The 13,031-nt window shown below is 29.1% G+C and overlaps 1 protein-coding gene across 1 annotated transcript; it reads left to right on the plus strand.

The window, feature by feature from the left end:
• LOC107476259 (protein fluG) lies at window positions 1–5,369 on the plus strand. Its single transcript, XM_052257461.1, has 18 exons — window positions 1–260; window positions 786–1,037; window positions 1,142–1,208; window positions 1,290–1,406; window positions 1,485–1,590; window positions 1,686–1,842; window positions 1,933–2,028; window positions 2,132–2,180; window positions 2,272–2,540; window positions 2,638–2,810; window positions 2,903–3,023; window positions 3,112–3,164; window positions 3,253–3,382; window positions 3,508–3,653; window positions 3,767–3,955; window positions 4,254–4,486; window positions 4,594–4,730; window positions 5,089–5,369. The coding sequence occupies exons 1-18, from the start codon at window positions 99–101 to the stop codon at window positions 5,149–5,151; spliced, it is 2,520 nt and encodes an 839-aa protein (XP_052113421.1). The 5' UTR covers window positions 1–98; the 3' UTR covers window positions 5,152–5,369.
• Window positions 5,370–13,031: the final 7,662 nt, after the last annotated feature.

Consider the following 13,031-nt stretch of genomic DNA (forward strand, 5'->3'; position numbering starts at 1 on the left):
AAAAGTCAGAGACAATAGAAGAAAGTGTTGACTACTCAGCATCTTATAGGAGTTGAAGAAGAAGAAGAGATCAGTGAGATTGAGAAGAAATAATAAGAATGGATTTTAGTGAGTTGAGAAGAACGGTGGAAGAGGTGGAGCTGGTTGATGCACATGCCCACAACATAGTTTCCATTGATTCTAACTTCCCCTTCATCCATGCCTTCTCTGAAGCCTATGGTGATGCTGTTTCTTTCTCACCACACTCTCTCTCCTTCAAGGTCCATATCAATATCATCGTAACTATTAATTAACTCCTCTTAATGTTCATTTATTTCTTAGCTTATGATTTTTTATATGCTATGTTTGATGATAGTGTTTCTGTTTCATCTATTTATGAACCTATAAAAACTAGTAGTATAGTGTGGACCACCTAACACTTTTTTAGGTGGATTAAGTTCTGCAATTACAGCATTATTAAGCAGATAAAATGTTACTAAATTGAAGTTTAGTTTGCCTGAGTTATGCATTTCAATTTCATCATGAGTGATAAACAGGATATGAAGTTGAAGAAATGAAATTTTTCCTTTTTCTATTGATAAACAGAATTGATTCTTGAGAATTTTCTGTCAAATTGATTTATTATGTGGTGCTTAAAATGTATAATAAGCACTTGGAAGCTGAATGTATAAGGATGAAATTGTGTCTAGATACATTGATTTTTCAATATACTAATTTAGTTAAAGTGACAGTAATTTTGAACAGAAGATATGATTTGTTGACAATAGATTATTATGTAATATCAGAGAAGTTTAAGAGACATTGCTGAGCTCTATGGATCCGAGTCATCTTTGGAAGCTATTGAAGAACACCGGAGAGTCTCCGGATTACAATCGATCAGCACATCGTGCTTCAAAGCCGCAGGAATCTCTACCTTACTCATTGATGATGGACTAAAATTTGACAAGAAGCATGATCTTGAATGGCATAGGAGTTTTACCCCTGTTGTTGGTAGAATCTTAAGAATCGAACGAGTCGCCGAGGAAATCCTTGATGAAGTAAGATACTTGTAGATAGTTCTAATAGTTCTATTTCACATTTTCTGAATTCTGCTATATGTTCTTGAATTTCTATCTAATATTTGTATCTCGTGCTCTTAAAGGGTTTAACAGATGGATCTTCTTGGACATTGGATTCATTTACAAAAGCATTTGTCTCAAAGTTGAAATCATATCCTTTTATATGTAAATAAATCTTTCTGTATATAAACACATTCAATGTTTTAGTTATGATCCTTAACAGCATGGTTACAGTTGCTGGTGAGATCTTTGGATTCAAAAGCATAGCTGCATACCGAAGTGGCCTGGAAATCAATCCAAATGTGACAGCAATAGAGGCCGAAGAGGGTCTCGAACAGGATTTAAGTGGTTAGTGGAGTATGCAGATTGGTTATAATATGTTCTGTTTTGGTATGTTCTTAATCAACCATATTCTGTACTTTTTAGCTGGGAAGCCTGTTCGCGTAGCTAACAAAAATTTCGTCGATTATATCTTCTTGCAAAGTCTAGAAGTTGCTCAATCCTATGACTTGCCAATGCAGATACACACAGGGTAATCCATGGCTTTTAGCAATTAGTATACTTCTAAAGCTGAAAAGCTTTCAGAAAATTATTTGTTGGTACTAAATTTTTGGTCTGCTTAACTAGTTTTGGGGATAAAGATTTGGATATGCGACTGTCCAATCCTCTTCACCTACGTTCAGTCCTTGAAGACAAGAGATTCTTGAAGTCTCGGATAGTCATTTTACACGCATCCTATCCGTTCTCAAGGGAAGCGTCGTATCTCGCTTCGGTTTACTCACAGGCAAATCTTTTCTCAACTCATTGAATTATGTTAGTAAGTCTGAATATGTATTTCAGATTCAAATTTAGATATAACAATGTTGTTTTGCAGATTTACCTTGATTTCGGATTGGCGATTCCAAAGCTTAGTGTACATGGCATGATATCTTCGGTGAAAGAGCTATTAGAGCTAGCTCCAATAAATAAGGTGACAAGAATAAGAATATTGTTATACTTCAAGATCATGATTTATTTAACTCTAGGACATGAAATTCAATGTCACAAGACTAAGCTAAGTTTTTGGATTTCAGGTTATGTTCAGCACTGATGGCTATGCATTTCCAGAAACCTTTTACTTAGGTTAGTTAACATCTATTCCTATGCCTGAATTTAAAGAATTTATATTCTGTAGTGTAAGATTAAGCGGTTGAAATAATATTTTGCAACATAGGTGCAAAGTGGTCTCGTGAAGTTGTTTTCGCTGTTCTGCGCGACGCATGCATTGATGGTGATCTCTCAATTCCTGAGGCTGTGGAAGCTGCTAAAGATATATTTGCACGAAATGCGATTCGATTTTACAAGATTAGTCCAACTAATAGTTTAGCTAGTTCAGAATACAATGTGGTTTCTAAGTTGAATACTAGTAGTAGTAGCTTAGAGTCTGATTCGTCACTGGTTCGTATCATATTCGTTGATGGTTCAGGGCAGCATAGATGCAGGGTGAGTTTAAGTTCCATCAAAGCAAATTTCAGTTATTCATGAATCATGACATGAGCTGCTATTAGAATTCCTGATATGGTGTCAAATTTTGTTTCAGGTTGTTCCTAAAAAGCGTTTCAATGATGCTGTTTCGAAGAATGGAGTTGGTTTAGCGCGTTGTATTATGTCTATGGTTTCTTTTATGGATGCACCTGCTGAAGGGTCAGGTCTAACTGCAGTTGGTGAAATAAGATTAATGCCTGATTTGTCTACTAAATTAAGAATTCCATGGTACTTATAATCTTTCTTAAGCTGATTTTTTTATCATCTTACATTATAGTAACTTGTGGTGCAAGTAATTCAACTCTTTTATGTGATGATAGGAGCGAGCAAGAAGAAATGGTTTTATGTGATATGCAAATCAAAGCCGGAACGGCCTGGGAATATTGCCCGAGAGAGGCCTTAAGACGAGTTTCGAAGATTCTGAAAGACGAATTTAACTTGGTATGTCGCGATTGCGAAATTCTGATATTCGAATTCATATCTTTAAACCAAAGTACTTTGGTGTTCAATTTTGATTTGTGTTTTCCAGGAAATGAAAGCAGGATTTGAGAATGAGTTTTATCTCTTAAAGAGCATAACAAGGTATGTAATAATTCATATCACCAGAACAAATTTTCATGAAAATTAATTAAAATGTGAAGATGAAAAAAAAAGGTGTAATTATATTCAGGGAAGGGAATGAAGAATGGTTACCATTTGACTCGAGTCATTACTGCTCATCGTCAGCATTCGACGCTGCTTCCCAGATATTTCGCGAAATTTCTGCTGCTATTCTTTCCTTGGGGATTTCAGTAGAGCAGGTAAGAAATAATCTATAACATGGTAACAGCTTCGCTTGATTTTAATCGAAAATCATCTGATTTTTCTAGAAAAGCTCTATATTCTGAGGACTAGTTTCAAGCCTTTCTGTTCTATAAAATTGTAGTTACATGCTGAAGCTGGAAATGGTCAATTTGAAATTGCTTTGGGATACACCACTTGCAATAAAGCTGCTGACAACTTAATTTACGCGCGCGAAGCTGTCCGTGCAATAGCAAGAAAGCACGGCCTTCTCGCGACTTTTGCACCAAAGTAAGCCAAGTTTCATCATTCTTCTGCTTTTTTAAGACACTGCTATCTTACTTGAGTCTCAAGAAACAATTTGAAAGTGTGTATTACATGTGTTTTTCTTGTCTATATTGAAGGTATAAGCTAGATGATTTGGGTTCTGGATCCCATGTGCATCTTAGCTTATGGCAAAATGGGAAAAATGTGTTTATGGCAAAGGATGAATCGTCGAAGCACGGAATATCAACAACAGGGAAAGAATTTATGGCTGGAGTTTTGCATCATCTTCCTTCTATTCTGGCATTTGTAGCTCCAATTCCTAACAGGTTGCTCTTCCCATTTAAACCAAGTTTGTTAATGACATCCAATCAGGTACTAACACATAAGCAAAAGTCGCGTCGCGACTTTTGTCTGTGTGACAATACCTAATTAGATGTCTGTACAGAACTATGTACATAAATTAAACTCGAATTTTCTTAGAGGTGGAAACTCGTATGCAGTTGTCTTTATGTGAGTTGATATTTGAGAACTATTTATTATCTAACGGTTCTCAACTATCAATTTTACATAATAACAACTGCATGTGAGTTTTCACCTGTCTTAGATTGTTCTTGGTTTTTTCAGTTATGATCGGTTACAACCGAACACGTGGAGCGGCGCATACTTGTGCTGGGGGAATGACAACAAGGAAGCTCCATTGCGAGCCGCCGCTCCACCCGGAACTCCTGATGGCCTTGTAAGCAACTTTGAGATGAAATCATTTGATGGCTCTGCAAATCCACACTTGGGATTGGCTGCCATAATTGCCGCCGGCATAGACGGTCTTTGCCGGCATCTTCCGCTTCCTGAACCTGTTGGTAAGATTGTATCAACACATAAGAGTTTATATGATTTTTCAAACACTTTGCAATTTTGTATAAGTTCATATGAAATAATGAAGTTATTATTTTCATTTATGAAACAGATATAATTCCAAATCCAGAAAAGCTTCGGAGATTGCCAACATCACTCTCTGAATCCTTGGAAGCTCTTCATAAGGATGACTTGCTTAAGGAGTTTATCGGCGAAAATTTGATGGTTGCCATAAAAGCGGTCCGAAAGGTATGTGTATGGGTGGAAACCAGCTGCAGTCAACTTCACGTGAAGTTGATAGTCGAGAGCCGTTAGATGAAAATCTAGTCAAATCATCTAATGGCTCTCAGTTATCAACTTCACGTGAAATTGACTGCACCTGAGTTTTCACCATGTCTATGACTTGCATAATTCTAAATTATTCACTTTCAAAATGAATGCCGCTCTGACCAAATAGAAAAATTGAATTATTCCGATGTAATTATATTCAAATAAATTGATTTTTCAATATATCAATTTGGTCGGAGCGACATTTATTTTGAAACGGAGTAAGTAATTTGGAGCGACAAAATTTTTTATACTTATTTTGTGAATTTATGATATGCAGGCTGAAATTGATCATTACTCAAACAACAAAGATGCTTACAAGAAACTCATACACATCTACTGAAGCAATGGATAACAATTTATGTTTGTTATGATTTAGATTTAGATTTTGGTTGCTTAGTCTTGTTCATAGTATTTAGTTTAAGTATATCTCGTGGTTATCTAATAAGTTATCCTTAATATATAGAGCTCCTCGTTATGCTTATATATAATGTAATAATTTCATTTGTCAACTTATATTTAAGTAATCTTGATTGAAATGAACTCATATTTTTAATGAAATGTATTATTTGTTCTCATTCTTTTTTGGACAATACGATTTTCTTTTTCTTTTTCAAAAGTAGTGCAAGTCAATTTAGTGTACGAGATAAAATAAAAGGTAAATTTTTAAGTACAATTATCTTTATATAAAATTGATAGATAAAAACTGTTAGATAATAATTTAGTTAAATATGTCAAATTATTTAACGATTTTTATCTAACAATTTCATATAAACATATCTGTCGTGAAATTTCACTTAAAATAAGGGCTCGTTTGGAAATTTTTAAGAGTTATTTTTTTGAGCTTTTGACTTATAAAAAATAGTAGTATTAATATTTAGTATAATTTTTAAAATCAAATGATAGCTTTTTAAGAAGCTATTTAAGTATTTATAGAGAAGTTAAAAAAATGACTTATTTAATAATAAATTTTTTTATCACATTTCTTTTAACATAAACACTTTTAGAACTAAAAAATTAAATATAAAATAACTCATTTATCAGTTAATTTTAATATAAACATTTATTATTTAAGTTATTTTTTTAAAAGGATGATAATTAAGTTATTTACTCAAATTTGGGCTAAATACACAAAATATAGTATTCTACAATCAAATTGGGCTTATAATATGATTTTGGTTAGTTTCTTTCTCAGTTTTTCGGATAATTTTTTTGGTTTGTTTCTACGTTTTTGGGATACCTAATTGGGCCAATTATATTTGTCTTCACATAATTCTGCTTGCTGAGCCCATACACGAGAAAAAAAATGCACTTGAACAAAGAAAAACAATGTAATACATGGATGCTTATTATATGCTTTGCACTTTCATCATTTCTCTCTAGATTTTGTGTGGTTAAGGTCACATCTTGAGAATTGGAAAACTCCATAAGACATCATCTGAAAACTCAAAACTATGTCTCTCCAACCATATTAATTTATAGGGGATAGATAAGGCTTCTCTAAAAGTGAGAAGGTGAGAGCTCAACACTTAAAAAACATTTAGTGGGTCTTACACATAATAAGTATGTATTTTATTAATATATAGGTTGACATCTAAATACTCTTTTTCATTTTCTATACTAGCATATTTAACTTTATTTTATAAAAAATAATGTTACTTTTTTATTTATATGAACAAAACTTAATTGAGTGTTGGGGAGATGGATGCTAATCCTTAACTTACATATTATATATTAGAATAAGACAATTAGACAATGTGTTAATCAAATTGCTGTGTTTTATAGTGGAAGTTTCATCAAGGGAATCTTTTGTGACGAATAATATAAAGACAAATAAAGAGATAACCATCAAACTTCTCTCTTCTTTATTTATATGTTTAGTAATATTATTTTTATATAAATATATATAATTTAATTTATTTTTAACGTGTATTTTATATTTTAATGTAATTGATTTAGGATACACCTAATATAATTAGTAGTAATTATTTTCATTTTCATTCCTTTTTCCTTTCCCCAAACTTTTCTCACAAATATCTAATAGTACATCATACCAAAAATAAAATGAAATTCTTGTGCTATAGTATAAACCAAAGTTCGTGTATTCAATTAAGTGGTTAATATATAATTGTTGCCCTTTATATAAATTAACCGCATTTGAAATTTAAAAAGAAATTAAATACAAATAAGAAAATGTTTGAAATAATTTATATAAAAATAAAAAAGAAATTCTCTTCATCCCCAAAAATGGTTAAGACTTAAGAGAATTTTTGGGAAACTACATAAGTAGTTTTTGTTCCCAATTTAAAAGCTTTTTCAAAAATAAATTTATGATATATGAAGAACTAGGTCACAAACTATTTTGTTTAGTTTAATTTAGACTTTTTAGATTTGGGAAAGGCATAAAAAATTCATTTTTTTAGCATTTATATTATTTTTAGGAAAAGTCTAGGAGGCCAGCAATTTTATTGCATTTTGGTCAGCATGTAACTAGCAGAAAAAGGTGAACCATTGGATGAAATCTCACAGCATCAAATCATCATTGATGGCTAGTTGATGGCTACCAATCACAAATGTTACTGGCCCCTAGTATTCCTCTTATTTTTATTCACAACACACATCATATGTTTATGTTTTCACTAAATTGTCCTGATTATCAAAGATAAAAAAAAAGTTCCATACTTTTATATATATTTAATTTTAGGAATTTTACCAAACAAAAGTTACTTTGATTAGTTAACTAATGTCACTTTCTCTAAACTTTGCTCCTTCTTTTAAATGTCACTATCTCTAAGCCTTGTTAAAATTAAAGTAATAATAATATTTACCGACATATCAAGGAATATAATATAATAAAATCAATAATTAGTCATCATAAGAAGATGATGAATGTGGGACTGAGCTTTCACAAAAAAGGAGTTACAATTATTTTTAATGACAACTAAATGTTTTAAATTAATATTAGCTCATTTTTTTTTTAAATTTATTGTTTATTATAGATTTTAAATTATAAGTTTTCTAGAAAATAATGATTAAAAGTTAATTTTATGATGAAGAAATTAATTAGTATTTATTAATTAAAAATATTTTCTCTATATTTATTCTTTAATTATTTCTTAGAGAATTAATACTAAAATAAAAAATTTCATTTATTAAATAATTCTTAAACATAGAAATATTGAAAATTGGACGTCAAAAAAGTTAGCCAGAAATATGGCCCAAAAACATTTTATTGTCGGTGTATATATATGCATGGTAAATATTATTATAATGCAATTGCGAAACTCGAGTATATATATGGCTGATATTTTATTGATAACTTATAGTTTTCAAAAGAATAACCAATAATACTAACGTTCTTAATGTTGAAGATTAATGCATGGACACATGCTATAACTAGTCTTGATGTCAATTTTTCATAAACAAAAAATGTTGAAATACCAACGAGTGGTCCCTCTAAAGCTAGAAATAAGAGTTTTTAATTATTTTACAATAATTTTAATTTCTCTAGAAAAAAAGGTGTGTGTTTTTGTTTACCTTATTTCTTGGAATTTTTTCAAAAATAAAAAAAATCATATTTTCACAAACACTATTTTTAAACTTTAATTCTTTAAATACGATTTTTTGAGCAAGTTCGCCGCACTTCCGACGAACTCTATAAAAATTATAGAGTTTGTCTTATTCCCGGCGAACTCCCTTTAACTTTTTGAATTCCACGTTTTTAATTCATTTTAATCCATTATCATCATCCCCAAATAGTATATAGATCTACAAATAATATATAGGAGTACACAAAAATATACAGACAACAAACATGGCTTCTTCCAAGATTTTTTTAATTATAAATTAAAAAAATGATATTTAACAGTCACAACCATTATCATCGTCTCCAGAAATACACAGTTACACCGGAAAAAGCTATATTTAACAAGAATTTTTTTAATTATAAGTCGTATTTTATTTTGAAAAAAATTTAAAAAATAGTTTCTATTATTAAATATGACTTTTTTTAATTTATAATTAAAAAAATATTTGAAAAAGTCATGCTTGTTGTTTATATATTTTTGTATACTCCTGTATACTGTTTGTAGATCTATATACTATTTAGAGATGATGATAATGGATTAAAATGGATTAAAAACGCGGGATTCAAAAAAATTAAAGGGAGTTTGCCCGGTAAATCGAACTCTATAATTTTTATAGAGTTTGCCGAGAGTGCGACAAACTTGCTCTAAACAAAAAAATCGTATTTAGGAAATTAAAGTTAAAAATAATGTTTGAAAAAATATGAATTTTTTATTCCTGAAAAAAAATCCCTTCTTTCTTGGTATAAATTATTCCTCACTTCCAAAAAAAGTTTCTAAAGATTATAAGAAAAAACTTCCTTCAAAACTGTCTTTTAATTTAATAAAAACAAATGTTTTACTTAAAAAAGAAAACAAAAATAGTTCCATACTTCAATCTATATATTTCGTATGATAGTTGAATACTTCATATATTATCGAAACTAAGTCACACCTTCTATTACTTTCTATTACCCATCGGAAGTCCATTTTTTATGTCCGGAAATAAATAATAAATTTTATGTTCAAACTTCTTCAAAACTAATGAAATATTATTGGACATGAGATTGGAATTAATTACTAATGAATAGTGTAAATGTCAACTGAAATAAAAAAAAAAATGATCATATTATCCAAGTTAAAGGCTCCAACAGACTATAGATTATACATATGTAAAAGAAACCTCTAATGTTTTAATTTTATTGGTTAGTAAATCTCTGTCATGCTTTGTAGATAATGTACTTTTTTTTTATTTTGACCCTACAAGAGTATTTGGAATCAATTAAACTCCTATATATTTCATAATTCAAATATTATATTTTTCTTTAAGCTACTGTATTAGTATGTATTCCAAGATTTTGAGGAACAAAATACAGAGATAAAATAAATAAAGTAACAAAATTAAGACATGGACAAAATCTTGGATTGGATTCAGTTGGCTATATATCAAACTTTGGAAATTTAGGACCACCTGACATATGTGTGCACAAATTATCTCATGTGTGTTCATTGTATGAACATGACAATATATTTTGTACTTTCATCATTACCTTAAAAATCAAACTTAACTTAATATTAAGAGGTACTACGCTGCAAAAGAATATTATGGAGAATATTTTTTACCCAATAGTATGAGATTGCATTAATTAAGTACTATAATTATTTTAGGACAAATTACTTAATTAAAATAATTAAAAATCAATTTTATTAAATTATAATTTTCTGAAACTACATATTTATTTGTTACTTTTGTATAACTATAAAAATTATTACATACATCAACGAATTTAAACCGAATGTAATCTACTACTAATAATCGTAATTTATGTTGGAATCGAGCTGGCAAAAAACTATTATAACTTGTAGTGATTTCTGGAGGAGGAGCAATGTACATAAACCGCTATTAACTATAGCAATTTATGTTCAAAAGGAGTAAGGTAAAAACTGCTGAAAGCAGTAGTAGTTTATGCTTAGGATCGAATTATTCTCTACATATACCCAACCAAGACAATTGAAAAGTAGTAGATATAGAGTATCTACTTCACATATGAATGGTGAGGAGAGTTTTCTAATTCTAGTGCATGTTATGGCAAAATTCAAAAAAACAAAAGACACGATGTTAAATTTACGAATAGGGAACTACTGAACGTCTTTATCCGGGTATCGAATACGTTGCCATAATTAAAAATCAACATATTGCAAAAAGAGTGGGGTGTGTGAGACAAAGTGGGTGAAAAAGTTGTTTTACAAGATCTTTACTATTGTTGTGTCAATCAGTGTGACGTACGATACATTTGTGATATAGTCCAATAAAAATATGCATGTCTTGTTTCATTGTAGGCGAAGTTTTCCGAAAGTTAGAATACACGAGTTGTTTGCTAAGTTGGAAGATGGTGTCGACAGCTCGATCTGGAACATCAACGTCAAATCCTCAGTCGACTATTTAGGGGGTAGATGCCTCAACTTCAATGCTTGTAGTTGCATCTGCTTGTCCGTTTGTTAGTCCTCCATCTATTGCAGTTGGGATGATTAGTTCAGCTAGCTTGATTCCTAATTTTATAGTTAAAGTTGGACCGGATCGAGTTAAAAATATTGTTGGTTGGTCTTTTATCTATAATCAATAGTAATTATGTGTATTGCGCCTTTTTCACAAATTGTTACAGTCTATAACAATTTCTGTTCAATTCTATTTGAACATAAATTGTAAAACTGTGGCTACCAATAACAGATTATATTTAATTTTAAATTTGGTGGTGCCTATAATAATTTATATAATTATAAAAATTTTTTAATCAAATATGTAGTTTCAAAAAATTATAATCTGATAAATTTAATTCCAAATCATTTTAATTCAGTAACTTGTCTTTTACTTTATCATGAAAATAATACTTTTAATAATTGAAGTTTCAAGAATCATATATATATTGAGAGATTGTGAGCTTGTGAACAAAATTTATATAGTTATCTAATAATCGGATTAATGTATTTAGATTTTTTTTTAATAAATAAGTTTAAAAATTTAGTTACTTTTACAAATATAAGAAAAATAAACTCCTATATATAACCAATTAGGGGAATAAAGAGAATCTTTTTCAAAATACATACAAAATTAAGCTTGAAATAAAATTAAATAACCATGCAAAACTAGAATAAAAATTAAAGTAAAGAAAGGGTTCAAATCCTTTAATTTTTTGTTTTTTATTCTGAGTTCTATATATATATAATTTTTTTAAATTAATAATATAAAAATATTATTTATATATTAAAATTAGTTAATATATAACAAGAGACTAAATAAGAAAAAGGATTTGTATATTATTGAGTGTATTCAAGTTTTCTATTCAACTTGTCTGGAATGATACAATATAAAAAGGTATTTATAAGTACTAAGAGAATCGTAATAATAAAGATGTAATCTCCTATTGTCCGTTTTGGCACACAAGGTCTCACAGTTTTGTCTTTAACGATAGGGATGCTAGCCGAAGCCTCCCACACTCACTCGTCAAAACGCGTCATGCTAAGAAGAGATATCCACACCCTTATAAGGCATACTTCGTTCCCCTTCTCAACCGATGTGGAACCTTACAATATATGTTGTATTATTTAATTTATTTTTAATATATATTTTATATTTTAATATACATATAGTATAATAATTAATAATAATATATTTTAGTTATGGCATGAAAATGTTTAATTAGAATCAAACTCGTACAAAAGCATGCAGAAGCAGCCTCTATATATGAAGGTTCTTTGGAACTCAAATAATAAAAAAATAATGTTAAAGGAGGTAATATTTAAAATTATTTTATATAATATAATATTTATAATTTTATACTTATAATATCTGTAATTAAATATTTATTATATTTAAAATTACATAATTATTTTAATAATAATTAATAAATTTTAAACAAACAAATTTAAATCATTTAGACTGAATTTTTAAATTATTGTCTTTTACATATTATTATAATAAAAATGCATGCAATAATGGTTCTTTAATTAAAATACATTATCTTCATGTGTTTACCTTTCATCATGATCTATCTATGTATCAGATCATTTTAACAACTATATAAAAATATATAATATGGTACTATCTTATATAAGTTATAGTCACTCTAAGTTTTGTAGGACCCATAAACCATTACATTAAAACCATATAAACTATATAGTAATTATAATAGTATAGTATATTAACGTGAAGGTATAGAAAAGAGTCACAATTGGAAGAAGGAGAAGAAGAATAATAATGGACAGCTAAGATTACCCACTTTTGATGTAGTAATAAATAAATAATTTAATTGATTAATAATTATTATTTTGTCTTAGAAAGTGGATTCTGCGTAGTTATCACTGTATGTATAATCAAATCATTTGTTTATTCATTGATCATATGGCACTATTAGTTTGCAACCAAGGAAACAATTGCAATAAACACCTTTTTTGTATATATAAATATTAAAGCACACAAATATAAAGCTTTTAAAAAGTGAATATAAATACCCTTTTATGAAGAAGCTTTTTTTATGTAGAGTACTCTAATTAATTAATAGTTATAATTAATTATCTGAAACTACGAAAAATATGTATTTGTCGATAAATTTTTTTTAATAAAAACAATTTTTTTATTTTTTAATGTATTTATTAAATTTTT

Source organism: Arachis duranensis, chromosome 2 (genome assembly GCF_000817695.3).
Source record: "Arachis duranensis cultivar V14167 chromosome 2, aradu.V14167.gnm2.J7QH, whole genome shotgun sequence".
In the NCBI taxonomy this organism is placed as follows: Eukaryota; Viridiplantae; Streptophyta; class Magnoliopsida; order Fabales; family Fabaceae; genus Arachis; species Arachis duranensis.

Excerpts from the sequence above, each read along its gene's own strand:
- LOC107476259 (XM_052257461.1), top strand. The coding sequence starts at position 99 with ATGGATTTTAGTGAGTTGAGAAGAACGGTGGAAGAGGTGGAGCTGGTT. Across the intron at positions 2,029-2,131 it reads AGCTAGCTCCAATAAATAAG|GTTATGTTCAGCACTGATGG; the intron begins GTGACAAGAATA and ends TTTGGATTTCAG. Across the intron at positions 2,181-2,271 it reads TCCAGAAACCTTTTACTTAG|GTGCAAAGTGGTCTCGTGAA; the intron begins GTTAGTTAACAT and ends TTTGCAACATAG.